General features: G+C 48.1%; 1 protein-coding gene across 2 annotated transcripts in view; it reads right to left on the reverse strand.

Annotated features, from left to right (window-relative positions):
* ATRNL1 (attractin like 1) overlaps nucleotides 1-16848 on the reverse strand; it is a 2333760-nt gene that overhangs the window by 1661685 nt on the left and 655227 nt on the right. For both annotated transcript variants that reach the window (XM_085603276.1, XM_085603277.1), the window contains exon 10: nucleotides 14559-14713. In XM_085603276.1, coding sequence (XP_085459402.1) covers nucleotides 14559-14713 — 155 coding nt within the window. The remainder of the gene's footprint in view (nucleotides 1-14558; nucleotides 14714-16848) is intronic.

Raw genomic sequence — 16848 nt, forward strand, 5'->3', positions numbered from 1 at the left:
CTGTTACCTGCCCCAGGGAAGCCGGGTGCATAGGTCGATTCTGGTGTCGGGTCGCGGGCTGATTTTCTATGGAAAAGGAGTCCAAACTGCTGCTAGCTGGAAGTGTCGTTGAAGTCGTGAAGATTAAAGTTGAAGGAAAGACAAAGATGAACCTGAAAGCAGAGGGGACAGAGTCTGGGTCACAGCACAGTGACCAGGGAGCTCACAGGAAGGAACTCGTGGATGTCGGGTGCTTCAGGTGTGGAAGGTACAGCTGGGCTCTGCAGTCACGGGCTCCGGGAGGCTTCAAGGAAGGCCAGCTTCTGGAGGGCGACTGTCCCACGTCGGTTGAGGGTCGCTGCGGTGTTAGTGTCCCGATTGGATCCACTAAGCATTGGCAACCGCAACCCACGCAAGATGAACAAAGCAGCTGCTGGTGCAGACCCACGAGGTCTGAGGGTGCTCTCCTTTGCAGGGAGCGTAGAGCAGGCCTGGAGCAACCAGGGGAACTCTTGGAAAAGAAGATTGTCCTCCGTCAGGGCTCACAAGTCGAGAGACAAGGGACCGCGGAAGGCAGCAAAATGGAGTGCGTAAAAGGGCTCCCACGGGCCACCGGAGCGGGCCAGGGAGCTGAGAGTCGGCACAAATGCTGCTTGATGGTTGGCTCAAGAATGGGCCAAAGCACAACTTCCCCACTGGTCGGGGTCGTGTGCTGGACAAGAGGTGGCCGGTGTCTCGGGGTATGCGGGGATCTCGACACCCACGTGGTCCAGGGTGCTCAGACTTGCTGGGCACACTCACAGGACGCTGGGATGCACTGGAGACCCACCTCGAGGTTGCTGGAAGGCGTCGAAGGTCGTGAGAGCAACGAAGTTCCAACCGGGTATCTTGTAGTCTTTTAGGTGCCTGCCAAGCAGGGGGATAACTCCTTTATCCCAAGGGAGATTTCTTCAGTCAGCTGGGCAGCAGCTCGTCGAAGGTCAGTTCTGTGAAGTCCTGTACGAATCTAAGGCAAAGTTATTCCCATATATCCCCAAGATTAGGGGATGGTCCAAAAGAGAGCCTACCAATCAGAGTAGAGGCGGGAAAGGGTGGCTACACCCACTCCCCTTTGTGTGTTTCCCGCCTGGGCGAGGGGCAGGACGCCCCTGAACCGGTTCCAGGCGGTGTATGCAGAATTGGGGCTCTGCAGCTGCCTACGTGCAACTCTGAAAGGACATTTGGTGCACCCACCCTGTTTCAATCCACATATCCTGTCTGGGGAGGTGCTGGCACCTCCCTGCCACAGGAGCCCTATTGTCCAGATGGCGAGGCTGGGGTTTTCCCCAGCAACAGCCAGCCAGAGTCGTGTAGGTGGCGAACAGTAGCCATTTTGTGGTACATGTGCACTTTTAAATTGGTGTCCAAATTCTACCGCTTTTCCCATATCACCCTCCTAGCAAGGGGGAATCGTGCCCCCATGCCCATGGCTGGACTGGGGGTATGATTCCTTCATGTTTGACACCAAACACGATATGGTTCTGTGTAGCCATTCCCAAGTTACAGCGATGACGCAATAACTTATAATGCGGTTAAGAGTATATGGTATGGCTACACTACAAACAACCCAGTAACGATTTTACGAAGGTTGCAGAGAGGTCCTACTCACGTAGGGGTCCCCCCTCACACATACCTCAGCACCCAGCCCTGTAGGATTACCAGGGCCTGCCATAGGGGTGACCTATGAGAGTATATGTGTTGTATGGTATGGGACATAGGGTACCTACATCCCTGTAAGGGGTGCTAGCACCACCTTACCCAGGCTACAGTAGTGGCCTGGTGGTGTCAGTTTGGGTGGCTGTCCCAGGGTGGCACAATAAGTGCTGCAGCCCTGGTAGGCCTACTGGGGGACCCATGCCCTGGGTACCTAGGGTACCATCTACAAGGGACTGGTAGGGCATGCCCAGCATCCAAATATGTTTGTACCTAGAGTACTCACAACAGTTTTAGGGAGAAAGCAGATAGGCTGGGGTCCTGGATAGCAGGATCCCAGCCAGACTAGTCAAAAACCACTTAAATACCAGGCAAAAAGTTGGGGGCAACCATTAGTCAGATTCCACTCTCCTACATAACCCCCCCCCCAAACGAAAGGAGATAAGGCAAACCTTGTCCAGATAAGCCTTTATTTCCTGAGTGGCCATATAAGGAAGAACCTGTACTAACATGGTTGCTCCCTGTGTCATGGTCCACTTGGGAAATCCTACCCCAAGGGGTTCTAGAGTTTCTCCAAAGTCTATGGAAATTACCTGTATTGGTTTTTGGGTCAGAGGTGGGCTGGTGGGGTGTCTGAGTCTGGAAGTGAGACCCTACTTGGGTTGGTCTCAACCTCCTCAGATCACTGGCCACTATGGAAGCCTTTCTGCCCATGACTGTGTCATATCTGGCCCTAAGGGTCAACCTCTGGCTGCCTACAGCTGGGGGTTGGATCCCTTTGGCTGGAATAGTGGAGGGCACTGGAAGGTTTGGGGCAGCTAGGCCCCAGGTTTCCCTGTGCTCAACAACATCCATTTGAGGGGTGCCTATACCTAGGGGTAAGGGGGATCCCTCAGTTTGTAGAGGAATATTCACCTGGCTGAAACTACTCTGCTGGGTGTCCCTAATCTGTTGATGAGGGGGTTCCTCTGGGCAGGTGCCTAATAAGGGTCCACTGACCTCCCTGACCTCTGCAGCCCTGGGCTGACTGGGGCAGGGTAGAGAGGGGCAGGATACCTGCTCCAGACTGGGTACCACCTTGGAAGGATCCCCTGCCATCAGAGAGGTGGGCAGGTCAGGCCTGTCCACTTCTGGGGCAGTTACTTCACAAGGGGTAGGATCAGTTCCCTGAGAAACTTGACCCTTACCTGTAGTCTGGTGGGGGGAGGACTGTTCCTCTTCCCCTATGCTCTCTGTTTGGGTAGAGTGATCCATAGTTTCAGGCTTCACTCTTTCTATTTTCTCCTGGGGTGGAGGTGAGGCCCTCAGGGTCTCATCCACTTTCTCAGGGATTCCTACCATTTTCAAATGGGCCTTGTGGTCAACCTCAGCCCAGGCTGAGATTTCTAGATCATTCCCCAGTAGACAATCTACAGGCAAGTTTGGGGACACTGCCACTCTCTTGGGGCCAGTGACCCCTCCCCAGCTGAGATTTATCACTGCCATGGGATGCTCTGTCCTGATTCCATCTATGTTGGTCACCTGGTAGCTAAACCCAGGTAAAAGCTGATCTAGGGGCACTAGCCTCTTGGTCACCATGGTGACACTGGCCCCTGTGTCCTTATAGGCCACAGCCTTCTGACCATTGATTATTGGTTCTTGTCTGTACCTGCCCAGAATACTGGGTCTCATGGTAAAGTTGGCAAACCCCATGCCACCATCACAGACCATAGTCGCTTGAGTAGGTGACCTGGATAGGCCAGAGTCCCCCTGAGTTCCCCAAGAAATCCCAACTAAGTTTTTGGGTGCACTCCCACCACCTGGGGGATTACTACTAGTAGTAACAGGAGGTGTTGGAGCTGATTTTGGAGGAACATTCTCTTTATTGCCATTCTTTGGACAGCTGGAGTCAGTTTTCCAGTGGCCAGGTTCCTTACACACATGGCAATATGGTTTCTTGTTATTAGAGTTAGTATTTTGGGACCCACCCCCAGCACTGGGTTTTTGGGGCCCTTCAGAGGACTTTTCTTGTTTATCATCCCCACCTTTCTCTTTGGGCTTAGTGGAATCCTTCTTCTGGTCACCAACTTGGTTCTTAGGCCTAATCCTGGTTCTGACCCATTTGTCTGCCTTCTTTCCCAATTCTTGGGGAGAGGTCAGATCAGAGTCCACCAGGTGCTGGTGTAAAAGTTGGTTCTGACAATTATTAAGAATCTGCTCCCTCATAATGAGATTATACAATCCTTGATAATCATTAACTTTACTGCCATTTAACCAACCTTCCAGTGCCTTGGTTGCACAATCCACAAAGTCTACCCAATCTTGATTCTGTGCTTTCTGGGTGTCTCTGAACTTAAGTCTGTATTGATCAGTGGTTAAGCCAAACCCATCTATTAAAGCAGCTTTCAAGATATAATAATCATCAGCATCCTCTTCTCTTACAGAGAGGAGCTTGTCTCTACCTTTATCTGAAAAGGAGAGCCACAGGATTGCTGCCCACTGCTCTACAGGGACCCTCTGTACTCTACAGGCCCTTTCAAGAGCAGATATCCATTTGTGGATATCATCCCCATTCTGATAGGGGGGCACAATCTTGTGGAGGTTCCTATTGTCAGGGACTTTCTCTCTAACTCTAGGGGTTTCATCACTGCCACCAGGGATCTCTAGACCCCACTTTCTTGAAGCTTTCTGAAGCTCCAGGGTTTCCCTGTCCAATGCTAACTGTTCTCTTTTAAGCTCAAGCTTAGCCTGCTCAAATTTGATCAGTCTGCATTTCCTCTCATGAGAGGATTCTCTTCTCTGAGAAGAGGCAGAGGACCCTTTGGATCTCCTAGAATGGTTGGATCCCACTGAGGGGGATCTGTTCCTTCTTGGATCCACCACTCTCCTTTTAAGGGTGGAGGGAGTGCCTCTTGAGCCATCACCTCCATGCTGTGAGTGGTCTGTTTCTTCCAGGTCAGGATCTTCATCCTCTTCCTGGTCCTCATCAGAGTCCACTCTGGGAGTGTCCTCTTCTGAAGGATGCCCACCCACTCTGTCTGTCCCTCTGGACCCTATGGATTCCATAAAGTCTGCTATGAGCAGGATTTCCCTGAGACGTTGTGTGTTGGCACCTTTGTTTGTCTTCAGTTTTCTAAGGGTGCACATTTCCCTGAGCTCTGCAAAGGAGAAATTATCATACTTATCTACTGGGACCCTCTGGGGTCCTTCCATAGCCTTAGTGGCACCTGCACCTGAAGACATGTTTAGTGTAGTGATGTATCTACCTACACTAAGTGTGGCCTACTGAACCCTCTCTTGAGTTGTAGTCAAGGTGTGCTAAACCCTCTACACACAACTCCAAGTTCAGTAGAACTTATTGTATTCTAGCTTGAATTTATATGTACCTTTGGTACCTTGTGGCTTTCACTTTAGAAATTCAATTTGTTATCTGGTAAAACAATGGCAAGCTTGAATCCAACCGCTGCACACCAATGTGAGCAGTTGGCCTGGCATATGCTGTTCCTAGTTATAGGGACACCTTGCACCAGTCCAATTCGACTCCTATTGATGATAGGTTTAAGACAACCTTTAAAGAAAGCTATCCTAGTGGTAGCTGTGGAGAGCAGCCTTCAGGCTAAGTCTTGAAGGAGTGTTAAGCTTATTGTTTTACCATAATAACCTCTTGAATAACCAAATGAAAGAGTAGCCCACACAGGTATATATATAAAATATATGTATTTATTCTAGACAGAATCCCACAGTCACTTTATGTGGCTAGTGGCAAAGTTACACTTCAAACAAGCATTTATAAACACAATAAATAGCACAGAAATCAATGGGCCCCAGGGGGGACCAAACCATATACTAAAATAGTGGTATAAGAACCACGACAATTCTACAGGCAATGCCTAGGGCATTCAGGATCGCTGGCCCCTTAAGAATCCACCCACAGTTAAGAGGAAGGGGACCCACGGGAGGCGTGTGCAGTGCGAGAAGTTGCTATCGGGATCGCAATGTTAGCCTATGGAGAATGTCGCGGTTGAATAATTAAGGTTTAAGGACACTTCTAACAACAGTACAAAGTTAAGGCTTGAGACTTAAGGCTTTGGAGAGCCCACCACCACGGAAGTACCGAAGTACCACTGTTACCTGCCCCAGGGAAGCCGGGTGCATAGGTCGATTCTGGTGTCGGGTCGCGGGCTGATTTTCTATGGAAAAGGAGTCCAAACTGTTGCTAGCTGGAAGTGTCGTTGAAGTCGTGAAGATTAAAGTTGAAGGAAAGACAAAGATGAACCTGAAAGCAGAGGGGACAGAGTCTGGGTCACAGCACAGTGACCAGGGAGCTCACAGGAAGGAACTCGTGGATGTCGGGTGCTTCAGGTGTGGAAGGTACAGCTGGGCTCTGCAGTCACGGGCTCCGGGAGGCTTCAAGGAAGGCCAGCTTCTGGAGGGCGACTGTCCCACGTCGGTTGAGGGTCGCTGCGGTGTTAGTGTCCCGATTGGATCCACTAAGCATTGGCAACCGCAACCCACGCAAGATGAACAAAGCAGCTGCTGGTGCAGACCCACGAGGTCTGAGGGTGCTCTCCTTTGCAGGGAGCGTAGAGCAGGCCTGGAGCAACCAGGGGAACTCTTGGAAAAGAAGATTGTCCTCCGTCAGGGCCCACAAGTCGAGAGACAAGGGACCGCGGAAGGCAGCAAAATGGAGTGCGTAAAAGGGCTCCCACGGGCCACCGGGGCGGCCAGGGAGCTGAGAGTCGGCACAAATGCTGCTTGATGGTTGGCTCAAGAATGGGCCAAAGCACAACTTCCCCACTGGTCGGGGTCGTGTGCTGGACAAGAGGTGGCCGGTGTCTCGGGGTATGCAAGGATCTCGACACCCACGTGGTCCAGGGTGCTCAGACTTGCTGGGCACACTCACAGGACGCTGGGATGCACTGGAGACCCACCTCGAGGTTGCTGGAAGGCGTCGAAGGTCGTGAGAGCAACGAAGTTCCAACCGGGTATCTTGTAGTCTTTTAGGTGCCTGCCAAGCAGGGGGATAACTCCTTTATCCCAAGGGAGATTTCTTCAGTCAGCTGGGCAGCAGCTCGTCGAAGGTCAGTTCTGTGAAGTCCTGTACGAATCTAAGGCTCTAGGGCAAAGTTATTCCCATATATCCCCAAGATTAGGGGATGGTCCAAAAGAGAGCCTACCAATCAGAGTAGAGGCGGGAAAGGGTGGCTACACCCACTCCCCTTTGTGTGTTTCCTGCCTGGGCGAGGGGCAGGACGCCCCTGAACCGGTTCCAGGCGGTGTATGCAGAATTGGGGCTCTGCAGCTGCCTACGTGCAACTCTGAAAGGACATTTGGTGCACCCACCCTGTTCCAATCCACATATCCTGTCTGGGGAGGTGCTGGCACCTCCCTGCCACAGGAGCCCTATTGTCCAGATGGCGAGACTGGGGTTTTCCCCAGCAACAGCCAGCCAGAGTCGTGTAGGTGGCGAACAGTAGCCATTTTGTGGTACATGTGCACTTTTAAATTGGTGTCCAAATTCTACCGCTTTTCCCATATCACCCTCCTAGCAAGGGGGAATCGTGCCCCCATGCCCATGGCTGGACTGGGGGTATGATTCCTTCATGTTTGACACCAAACACGATATGGTTCTGTGTAGCCATTCCCAAGTTACAGCGATGACGCAATAACTTATAATGCGGTTAAGAGTATATGGTATGGCTACACTACAAACAACCCAGTAACGATTTTACGAAGGTTGCAGAGAGGTCCTACTCACGTAGGGGTCCCCCCTCACACATACCTCAGCACCCAGCCCTGTAGGATTACCAGGGCCTGCCATAGGGGTGACCTATGAGAGTATATGTGTTGTATGGTATGGGACATAGGGTACCTACATCCCTGTAAGGGGTGCTAGCACCACCTTACCCAGGCTACAGTAGTGGCCTGGTGGTGTCAGTTTGGGTGGCTGTCCCAGGGTGGCACAATAAGTGCTGCAGCCCTGGTAGGCCTACTGGGGGACCCATGCCCTGGGTACCTGGGGTACCATCTACAAGGGACTGGTAGGGCATGCCCAGCATCCAAATATGTTTGTACCTAGAGTACTCACAACAGTTTTAGGGAGAAAGCAGATAGGCTGGGGTCCTGGATAGCAGGATCCCAGCCAGACTAGTCAAAAACCACTTAAATACCAGGCAAAAAGTTGGGGGCAACCATTAGTCAGATTCCACTCTCCTACAAACATTATCTATGTGAGTCCCTTCTGAATGGCTGCACCAATACCCTTGCTCATACCATCACTTGCATGCAGTCTCCTTCTCCACTTTCTACGCCACGCATCAACTATCTAGTGAACAACCAAAGACAATCCAATGATGTTCCTAATTAGAGTAAGCCTGAGAACTGAATGTCCAGATTAGTAATGCATCTTACGTTCTCAAGCAGATCTCTCTTAGTCCTCACAGGTTATAAACAAGAATATGGTACCCGAAGATTATGGAGAACTTCACACCAGCCTTTTGTCACCCCAGAGGCCTTGGAGCCTGGGCAGGGAGGAAAAGAATTCCAGAACTATGTGTGGGGTGATAACTCTATAAGTTTCTTCAGCTTTAAAGCTGGGCCCAGATATAAAAATAGGACCATCCAAACAACTCTTCAGTTATGTTATGTTATTTTTATTTGTACCGCGCACAGCTGCCCCAGCAAAGGGGCGTCCTGGCGCTTTGAGAAGGTGAACACAACACAGCACTAAAAAGCAGACAAAAGGAGACGAGACACAACAGATAAGCTAAACAAATAAAAAGGTCTTGATAGCCCGTCTAAACTGAAGGAGCTCATCGATGGCCCGGATTTGTGGAGGAAGAGAATTCCACCAACTCGCTGCCAGGACTCGAAAGGAGCGGCCACCAATTCTGCTCAACTTAAAACGCGGGACCACTGCTAAGTTCTGGCCTAGCGATCTAAGAGTGCGAGAGGGGACGTAGGGGATCAGCAATTTCTCCAAAATTTGTGGGGGAGTACCCTTTAGGATTTTAAATGCAAAGCAGAGAACCTTAAATCTAATCCTCTGCTGCACAGGGAGCCAGTGGAGAGAGCGCAGAGTATTGGACACCGAGCATCGCCTAGGCAGACCTGTCACCAGTCGGGCCGCAGCGTTTTGAACCCGCTGGAGCCGCAGAAATTCTGACTGGTTTATCCCCGCCAGTAGGGAGCTGGCATAGTCCAGCCTGGACAACACTGATGCTTGGACCACCAGCTGTCTTGTGGGTGCATCAAAGAATTTGAGGATGGGTCGAAGTCCTCTGATGATGCCATAGCAAGAAGCCGCCACCTTCTTGGTATGACAGATGAAACTCAGAGAAGGATCAAGCCACACCCCCAAGTTTTTTATCTCTGCCGCTGGGAGGGGAGTCACACCCAACTCCGAAGGCCACCATTTGTCATCCCACAAAGCCACCTGTTTACCAACCACCATAATCTCCGTCTTCTTGGTGTTTAACTGGAGACAGTTGGAATTCATCCAGTTAGCCACTTCCCGCAGACCATCACAGAACCTGGGAGCCTCCAGGTCTGAGTCCCCACTCAGTGTGACCGCCAGCTGCGTGTCCTCTGCGTAAGAGACCATGGTCAGGCCCCACCGCTTGACGACCGCAGCCAGCGGTCTCACATACAGATTGAAAAGGGTGGGACTCAGTGAAGACCCCTGTGGGACTCCCTGGTCTAGCGGGTAGGATGACGACTTACCGGGCGGGATCGCCACCTGGAATGACCTATCCGTAAGGAAGGAACGAAACCAGTGCAAGGCGGAGCCAGAAACGCCCACCTCCTCAAGACACCGAATCAGAATCCCGTGCGAGACCGTGTCGAAGGCGGCACTAAGATCTAATAACAGTAGTGCCGCCGTCCGACCGGAATCCAGCACGGAACGCAGATGCTCGACCATCGAGAGAAGCGCCGTCTCCGTGCTGTGACCCGCACGGAACCCGTTCTGGGTAGGGTCGAGAATGTTAAGCCTACCAAGATGGTCTGTAAGAGTGGCATTCACATGGGCCTCCGGTATTTTCGTGGCCCACGGGAGAAGGGAGATAGGGCGGTAGCTTTCAGGTTTAAGGGGGTTAAGGGTCGCCTTCTTCAGAATTGGCGTGACTACTGCCTGCTTCCATCTAACGGGAACCACTCCAGAAGAGAGAGACAGGTTGATCAAGGACAGTTCATTCTTGGACCTGCGGAGGACACTCAGAATGCCTGCCCTGCACTTCAGAGGACTACCCTGCAGCTGGAGGACAGTCTTGCTGCTTGAACCCAGGACTATCAGATTGACTTTAAGGGCCAGTTGGCTGGCCTCCTGTTCTGAGCTACAGGGACACAAACAAAATCCAACAGCTTCGGTCCTGCACCTGGACCCTGCCTGACGGGAGTCCTACCCTCCAAGTGGTGCCCACCCAGTCCCAAACTCTTGGAAGTGGTGCTAAGGGTGCCCAAAAAGCTTTAATCTAAAATGAGGTACTTGGAAAATTTCAGCAGACAAGTGCCCTGAAAACGAAGCAGAGACCGGGACATACCAAACTGCCGATCCGTCCAAGGTGCATTGTCGGTCGGTCTGACTTTAGAGTAACTCCTGCTACATTTTTCTCCGCAGCAGCAAATCCTTTTCAGCGGCTCCCCGTAGAAGGGGCCTCTGGCCATGTGGAGCCCTCATCGGCTACCACCTTCATCTTCACCCCACTGGAGATTTTCGACTTCCAAAAAAGTGACACAGTCCAAATGTAGAAATCTTCACCACAAAGTTATCCAGCGGCTCACGGACGATGCCGCCCCCCTCACCAGACAACTGCCTTGCCCCGCTGAAATTTACATTTTTAGAAATGTTTCTTCATATTCATTCTAAGTCCAAAAGTAAGCAGAGCCGGGCACAATCTACTCCCTGTATCCGAACCACGCTTCATCGTGGTTAGGCATAACTTTCTACTTTTCCCCAGATTCGCACAACTAGATGTCCACGGATTGGCTCTTTGTTCTTTTAGGTGCTAGTTTTTACTAAAAACTTTAAAAAATCATAACTCTATTCTACTGATTGGATTTTTGTCATTTGGCAGCAAATAATTTATTAGATTTTACCCTACTTTTCTAAATTGGTGTGGGATTTTCTTGTGCTGTGTTTTTATTTTATTACTGTTTAAGTACTGTATAAATACTTTCCATAAGTTAAGCCTGACTGCTTTTGTTCTAATTTACCGGAGGGTTAAGCACAGGTTAATTTATTGACTTTGTGTTTACTCAGACAGGGATTGTGGTTGTTGCTTAAAAAGGGTTCACACCCCCACCCTCAACCAAAAACCTAATTTCTAACAAGCAGTTTAGTAGTATTGTCAGTCTTGAAAATCTTAGGGGTCAGTGGTTCCAAGTAGCTGGAGGAAGGCAGAATTAAGGTGGCCAAATCCAGCAACAAGAAAATAAATGTAGCAAAAATATGCTATCTGGAAAAAAAAAATGTCTGGTTGCTTTTTGGGGTTATCAGCCAAAAAAATGAAAAGGCATCAACACAAAGCTAACAATGCAATCATTATAACGTATTTTCAATTCCTCTGATGTCAGAAGGCTTGCAGTGATAAGATAGTGACTTTCTGCTTTTTGAATTTTCTTCAACTGCCATAACACTGACTTCTAACCAAGACCATATTGAACCAGAGACTTCTCCTTAATTTGAACGAAGTGGCAACACATGTGGAATTTGGGAATGTAAGCTTAAAGAGAAGTACTTTTTTGTTTGTTCTGAAATTACAACTTTTGGAGGAGAGGAATAAAAGTATGTAAAAATGCTGAATGTCGTCTTGTGATCTCACTGAGGGAGGCCAATCAAATGCAGACTAAAACTTGTGAAATGCAACAAACGTCTGGCCAGGATGAAATGGGAACAAGAAGCGCTGCCTCGTTCTCGTGCCTTGCAGGAGCCTGGACGCGGAATCCATCATTATGCCATGTCCTGACCTTTTCCTTACGGTCGGGGGCCTCCAACGGTGGATTTTACTGTTAGGCCAAAAGACACCACTGTAAACGAAAAGGCATTTGTTTTCCTTACAGTGTCTGTGGGCCCTCAATTGGCAGCTTCCTGGCCCAGTTCCCGCCCAGGCAAGTGAAGGTCACGTGCACCATCAATCAAATATTATTGCTGCCTCCTCTGAGAAGACTTAGATCCAAATGCAAAGGTTCAGGCCTATTAATGGGTTCAGGCCTATTAATGGGTTCAGTGCTGCAGATGACGCATGGTTTATAGGACTAGATAGTGATAGTATCTCACTGCGTGGAGGGTAAGCTAATAGAAGAAGGATTAAAGCTCCCCACACAAGGTTCTGAATTGAGAACAAGTTGCTAGTCACTGTACCAGTGAAGAGGTATGTGTATGATTGGGAAAATAAAACATGTCCGCATCCGAATGTACAGTAGAACTACACAGCATGGTGTAAGAATGGGACGCTGCTGGATTACGAGTGAGGTGTGATCAAGGGCTGTAGCTCAGAATTTTGTCCTTATGTCCTGATGAAAACAGAATTAGGAGGTACTTAGAACTTAAGTAGTAACTTTCTCAAAGGTTCTCTCTGTTCAAAGATAGTGGCCTTAAATCCCTCTCTGTCTCTTACAGGGAAAATAGGCCCAGTCAACTGCAGCACCCAGCAACATTGCTACTTAGGAAGAAGTATAACTGTAGTTTCTGGTTAGTTTTCAATTTAGGAGTAAGGGAACTGATAGCTTATATGAAGAATAAATAGAAGGTGGGAAAACTTAAGGTGTCTCTTTCCAGTGTTCTTCGAAAGATTCATTGAGCAGAGACACATCGAGCCGCTTCCATCTGATTTTTTCCCTGCTTATTTCCTCCCTGGTCCCCCCTATTTGCGAAAACACACAATGTACTAAATAGTACAGGGATTGAACATTCCAAAAATAAGAAGGTGTGGAACCACGACGTTCACACATGCATACGTATGGCTAAGGTTACGGTTTGTTTGAATGATCAACTTGTCAACTAGAAACTCCAGACCTTGAGCCTGACGGGAGCGCAGTACACATACCATACATATTCATTTATTAAGAACATGTCCAAATGAAGAAATAAAATAAAATTAAGAATGGCCAACAATGGTGAACAACAAATGAAAAAGGACACATATGAAAAATTAAACAAATGTTGGAAAAGCCAGTAAGTAGGTCTGGAGTCGGCTGCCAACCATTTTGGCTTTGCAATGCTTGTTTTGTCATACTTGTTTTCTAAAAATGCACTGTTGGGGAGCTCCTGTGCCCTTGCGTATATACACAACATACATTGGCTAAAAGCAAAATATTTTTTGTGTCAAAAAGCAGACATTGCCATTGTGGCACACTTATGTGTGTGGGTGTGTTCCTTGTGAATGAGCAGAATGCTGACATCCACCATGCAGTTAGCCAATAGCTGAAGTGGGCTGGCCCACTGCCCTATGCTTTACAGTGTAGTGGGCCGAAGAAAAATGTAAGTGACACAACAGACCAATGAATGAATAGGGCTGGCTGAAGGCCAGACCTAAAAGCAGCCCAATCCCAATTCCGACCATTCTATAGTTTGCACATATTTGGAGTAAAACTCTTCTGTGATGCAGTTTTATCACCTCTCTTATGTGATAAAAATACATAACTTTGAAATAACCTGCAAACACCAGCAGCAGAAGCCTAGTGTAAATGCACTTAAAACAACGTACTGCAAGTTTTACTGTGCATTATTTTCCATCTACCCCTAAAACTCAAATTCAGCAGGTGAAGCAGAGTGTGACTGGCAAAATTGCGTTAACAGAAGCTGAAAACCAAGCCTAAATGAAAGAAGTAAGCTGCGAACTCCTCAAAGTAGGACAACAATGATACTGCTAACCAGTGGCAAAAAGGGAGATGTCAGGGAAGTGGCTAAAAAAGTCTGAATGAGATTTTTTTTTTTTTTTTTTAGGTTTGTCTAAATGTACCACCATTTTTTCTAGCCACACGTACGCCACCTGATATGCAAGGTTTTCAAGCAAATAAAAAGGCTTGAGAAGGAAGAGCAGTGCCCTGGGGGCACTGATCTGAAGCAGTAAAACACCACAGTATAGAGTTATGTTTTGAAAAACAACAATGGTTTTCCACCCCTTCCTTTGCAATGAAGCGTATTCCCTTTTCTCAATGCTTTCAGCATTCCTGACATGTTCCACATAATTGTATCTTGGTCTGCCTCTAGCGATTGAAACCTGTGTGGGCAATGCCCCATGATTGATATTAAACCCTCTGGCCCTTGAAATTCTTTTATGTATTTATTTGGAGTTATATATAGCACTACACATCACAAAGGTCACTTCAGAGCTTGGGAATAGACACAGAACAAAAACAAACCTAGAGAGACTTTGAGTGCAGAGAGTTGGAGTCCAGCCAGGTGCCACTTGGAAAAAAAAGTTTGTTTTTCAGGAGTTTCCTGAAATGAAGGTAAACAGCTTCCATTTGGAGTAGAGAGCTAAGGGTTTCAGGGCCCCTCTTGATCGTTTGTCATGCTTTGGTCTCTTGAAGGAATGTTGTTGGATCAGATCAGCCCAGGAACACAGGTTCCTGGCTGGAGTGTGATGGCGTGTCAGGTTATGAAGCCTGCCAGGGCCTTTGCGGTTCAACAGAATTGTGGGTTGCCCTCATGCATACGTCAATGGACACAAATAGGTCAACTTTAATGAATTTATATTTGCAATAAAAGTGATAGGGTACTTGCTTAATGTGACAAAATGCAAATTTCATAAACCGGAACTACACCAATACATCGTGATGGTAATAAACATACGACACATACATGTTATGTATCTATCACGAAATAAAACAATTTCTCTTTTGAAAGGGAACAGTTTCCATAGTGTTTCACAGTTTGTGTAATTCTAACCATAAGGGCCTCTTACCTATGTCATATGCCAGAAAGTCAGCAGAGAAGCATTTTGCCCCATTACTGAGGGATGTGTCGTTGTGGGTGTTCCCTCCAAAGACCAGAATGGCTCCACTGATGAGGACAGCCGAGTGAAGATACCGGGAAAGCCCACTCTCCTTCAGGATAGTCCTAAAGAAAACCACAATGCAAGAGTACAGAGTCAGCCCAAAGGAAGGCTTGTATAGAAATTGATAGTGTAGGATTAGCTAAGCATAATTTTCTGTATAATTACTTTCATACATTTTCTGCTTCTGCCATACAAAAATTACACCTATCATAATAACAATGTATTTCACACATTAGCTGAATAGCTAACTGTGAAGATTGTGATGCATTATACGGTGTGGTTGTGTGAACTCATTGTGTAATACACTCAAGAAACAACCTTGGGTCCAGTCAGGCTTATTTGTAGCACCTCTTGCTCAACACTGGGTAGCTGTGGCTGCAAGCAGCGAGGCTTAAACAAATGAACTAGTGTACAGCTTTAAAAAACACCAAACAACACAATAAGAAACTCACACAATACAAAAGAAATCCAACACCAATTTATAAAAATATATTGTATTTTTATGAATATGTAGACATCAAGATCAGCAAAATCTACCAGAGGGTTTAAAAGATATAGATTTTTAAATAAAGGTACATCTCTGCTTTTTAGTCCAAGTGCAAACAACCATTGATTGGTAACCATATAGTTTGGAAACTTTCGAAACGTTTAAAAGGGTTGTGTTTGACTATTCTGGCCTGGGTGACTAATTCTGAGAGGGAGATGGTCAGGGGACAAGTCAGGAGTATTTGGACAATTACCTGGTCACTAAAACAGTCTTGAGTCCAGTTACACAGTTTACAAAAGGACCGGCATAGACTTCAATGGAGTGGCCCTGATGCTGAGGATACAAGATGCTGAAAGATGGTATGGGTGCTGTGCAGTCGACAGGGGCCCGCCCTGGGGCTACACCTCAGTCTACGTGTGAGGTGGTGTGACTTTGGCTACAGGGCTCAGTGTCCCTCGAAGTCCTCTTCAAGCCAGCAGAAGACCAGTCATGACTGGGCTACTTGTCTCCTTTTACAGCGGGTCCAGTGGTATCCTTTGTTGAAAGCTAATGTCTGTTTTGGGCAGCCAATCTGCACTCTGACAACTCTCTCGGGTATGCCGGACTCGGGTGCAACTTTTTGACAAAGAGGAATGATCTTCTTGGCTGCACATTTTCGGTTAGCAGTAGTTCAGTCGAAGCGGCTACCAACTAGCCAGAACGGGCTAATTCAGCTTTTATGGTGCTTGAACAGGGGGTCAGCCTACTGACTCTTGGAATTTACCTTTTTGGTCTGTGGCTAAGAAGCATCTTTTCCATGAGCCACGCATCACACACACAGTTCTCTCTTTGCTAGCCCAAGGAGCAGCAGGTGCAGTCCAGCAGCCGGTGCATCCTCTCTTGCCGGGCCCAGGGTTCAGCAGGGCAGTCCTCCTTAGGTCCTCTCTCCAGTCAAGATGTGATATGAGGTTGAGGGTGCCAGATGTGTCATATTTAGGCCTGTAAAGTGCCCTGAGGGGATGAAGCAGCCACTAGGTAATCTGCTACGAGGCTCCCAGCCACCTTATGACTTCCAACTAAATGTGGCATCTTGGCAATCCCAGAGTGCACTATTCTGCTCACTCTCAAGATGTATTGTAATTGAATTTATATAGTGCTTACTACCTCGGATGAGGGGGTCGAAGCGCCTTATGTCTGAAACCCTGGCTTCATGTGGGGAGCCTGGTAGCCGACCCTGGAGGTGTAGTTATCTGTGGGCTACACGCCCATTGAAAAACTGGTTTACGACTGGTTTCCCCTCTCTGTTCCCACCACCAGCCCATCTACCTGAACAAAGGGCAAGCAACTCTCAAGTGTGGTTGCCATTTGTCCATCAAAGGTGGCTTCTCCTTTGAAGCTCAGCTTTTTGGCCAACACCCTATGTGGCTTCCTGTGAGGGGAAAGAAACACCTCCCTGTGTGGCAGGCCTCTATTGTTCACACCACACCCCAGGAGGGCAGAAGGTTGTCTGCTGTAAGTGACTACTGGAATCGTTGGGCAGCATAGTAGCAACTTTCTAAAAGTGGCCTTTCCATAAAAGTGACATTAAGTTCGACTTGGGCATCAAGTCGGTTTAATGACACAAGTAATTTAATATCTTGAAGTATTACTTTTAGTAGTTCTATTCAGAAGCTAGCAAGACTGAGATGTCAGCCTACAACCCTATATTAGCCAAAGGGGCTCCTAGTCTTT

This window comes from Triturus cristatus, chromosome 1_2, assembly GCF_964204655.1.
Source record: "Triturus cristatus chromosome 1_2, aTriCri1.1, whole genome shotgun sequence".
NCBI lineage: Eukaryota > Metazoa > Chordata > Amphibia > Caudata > Salamandridae > Triturus > Triturus cristatus.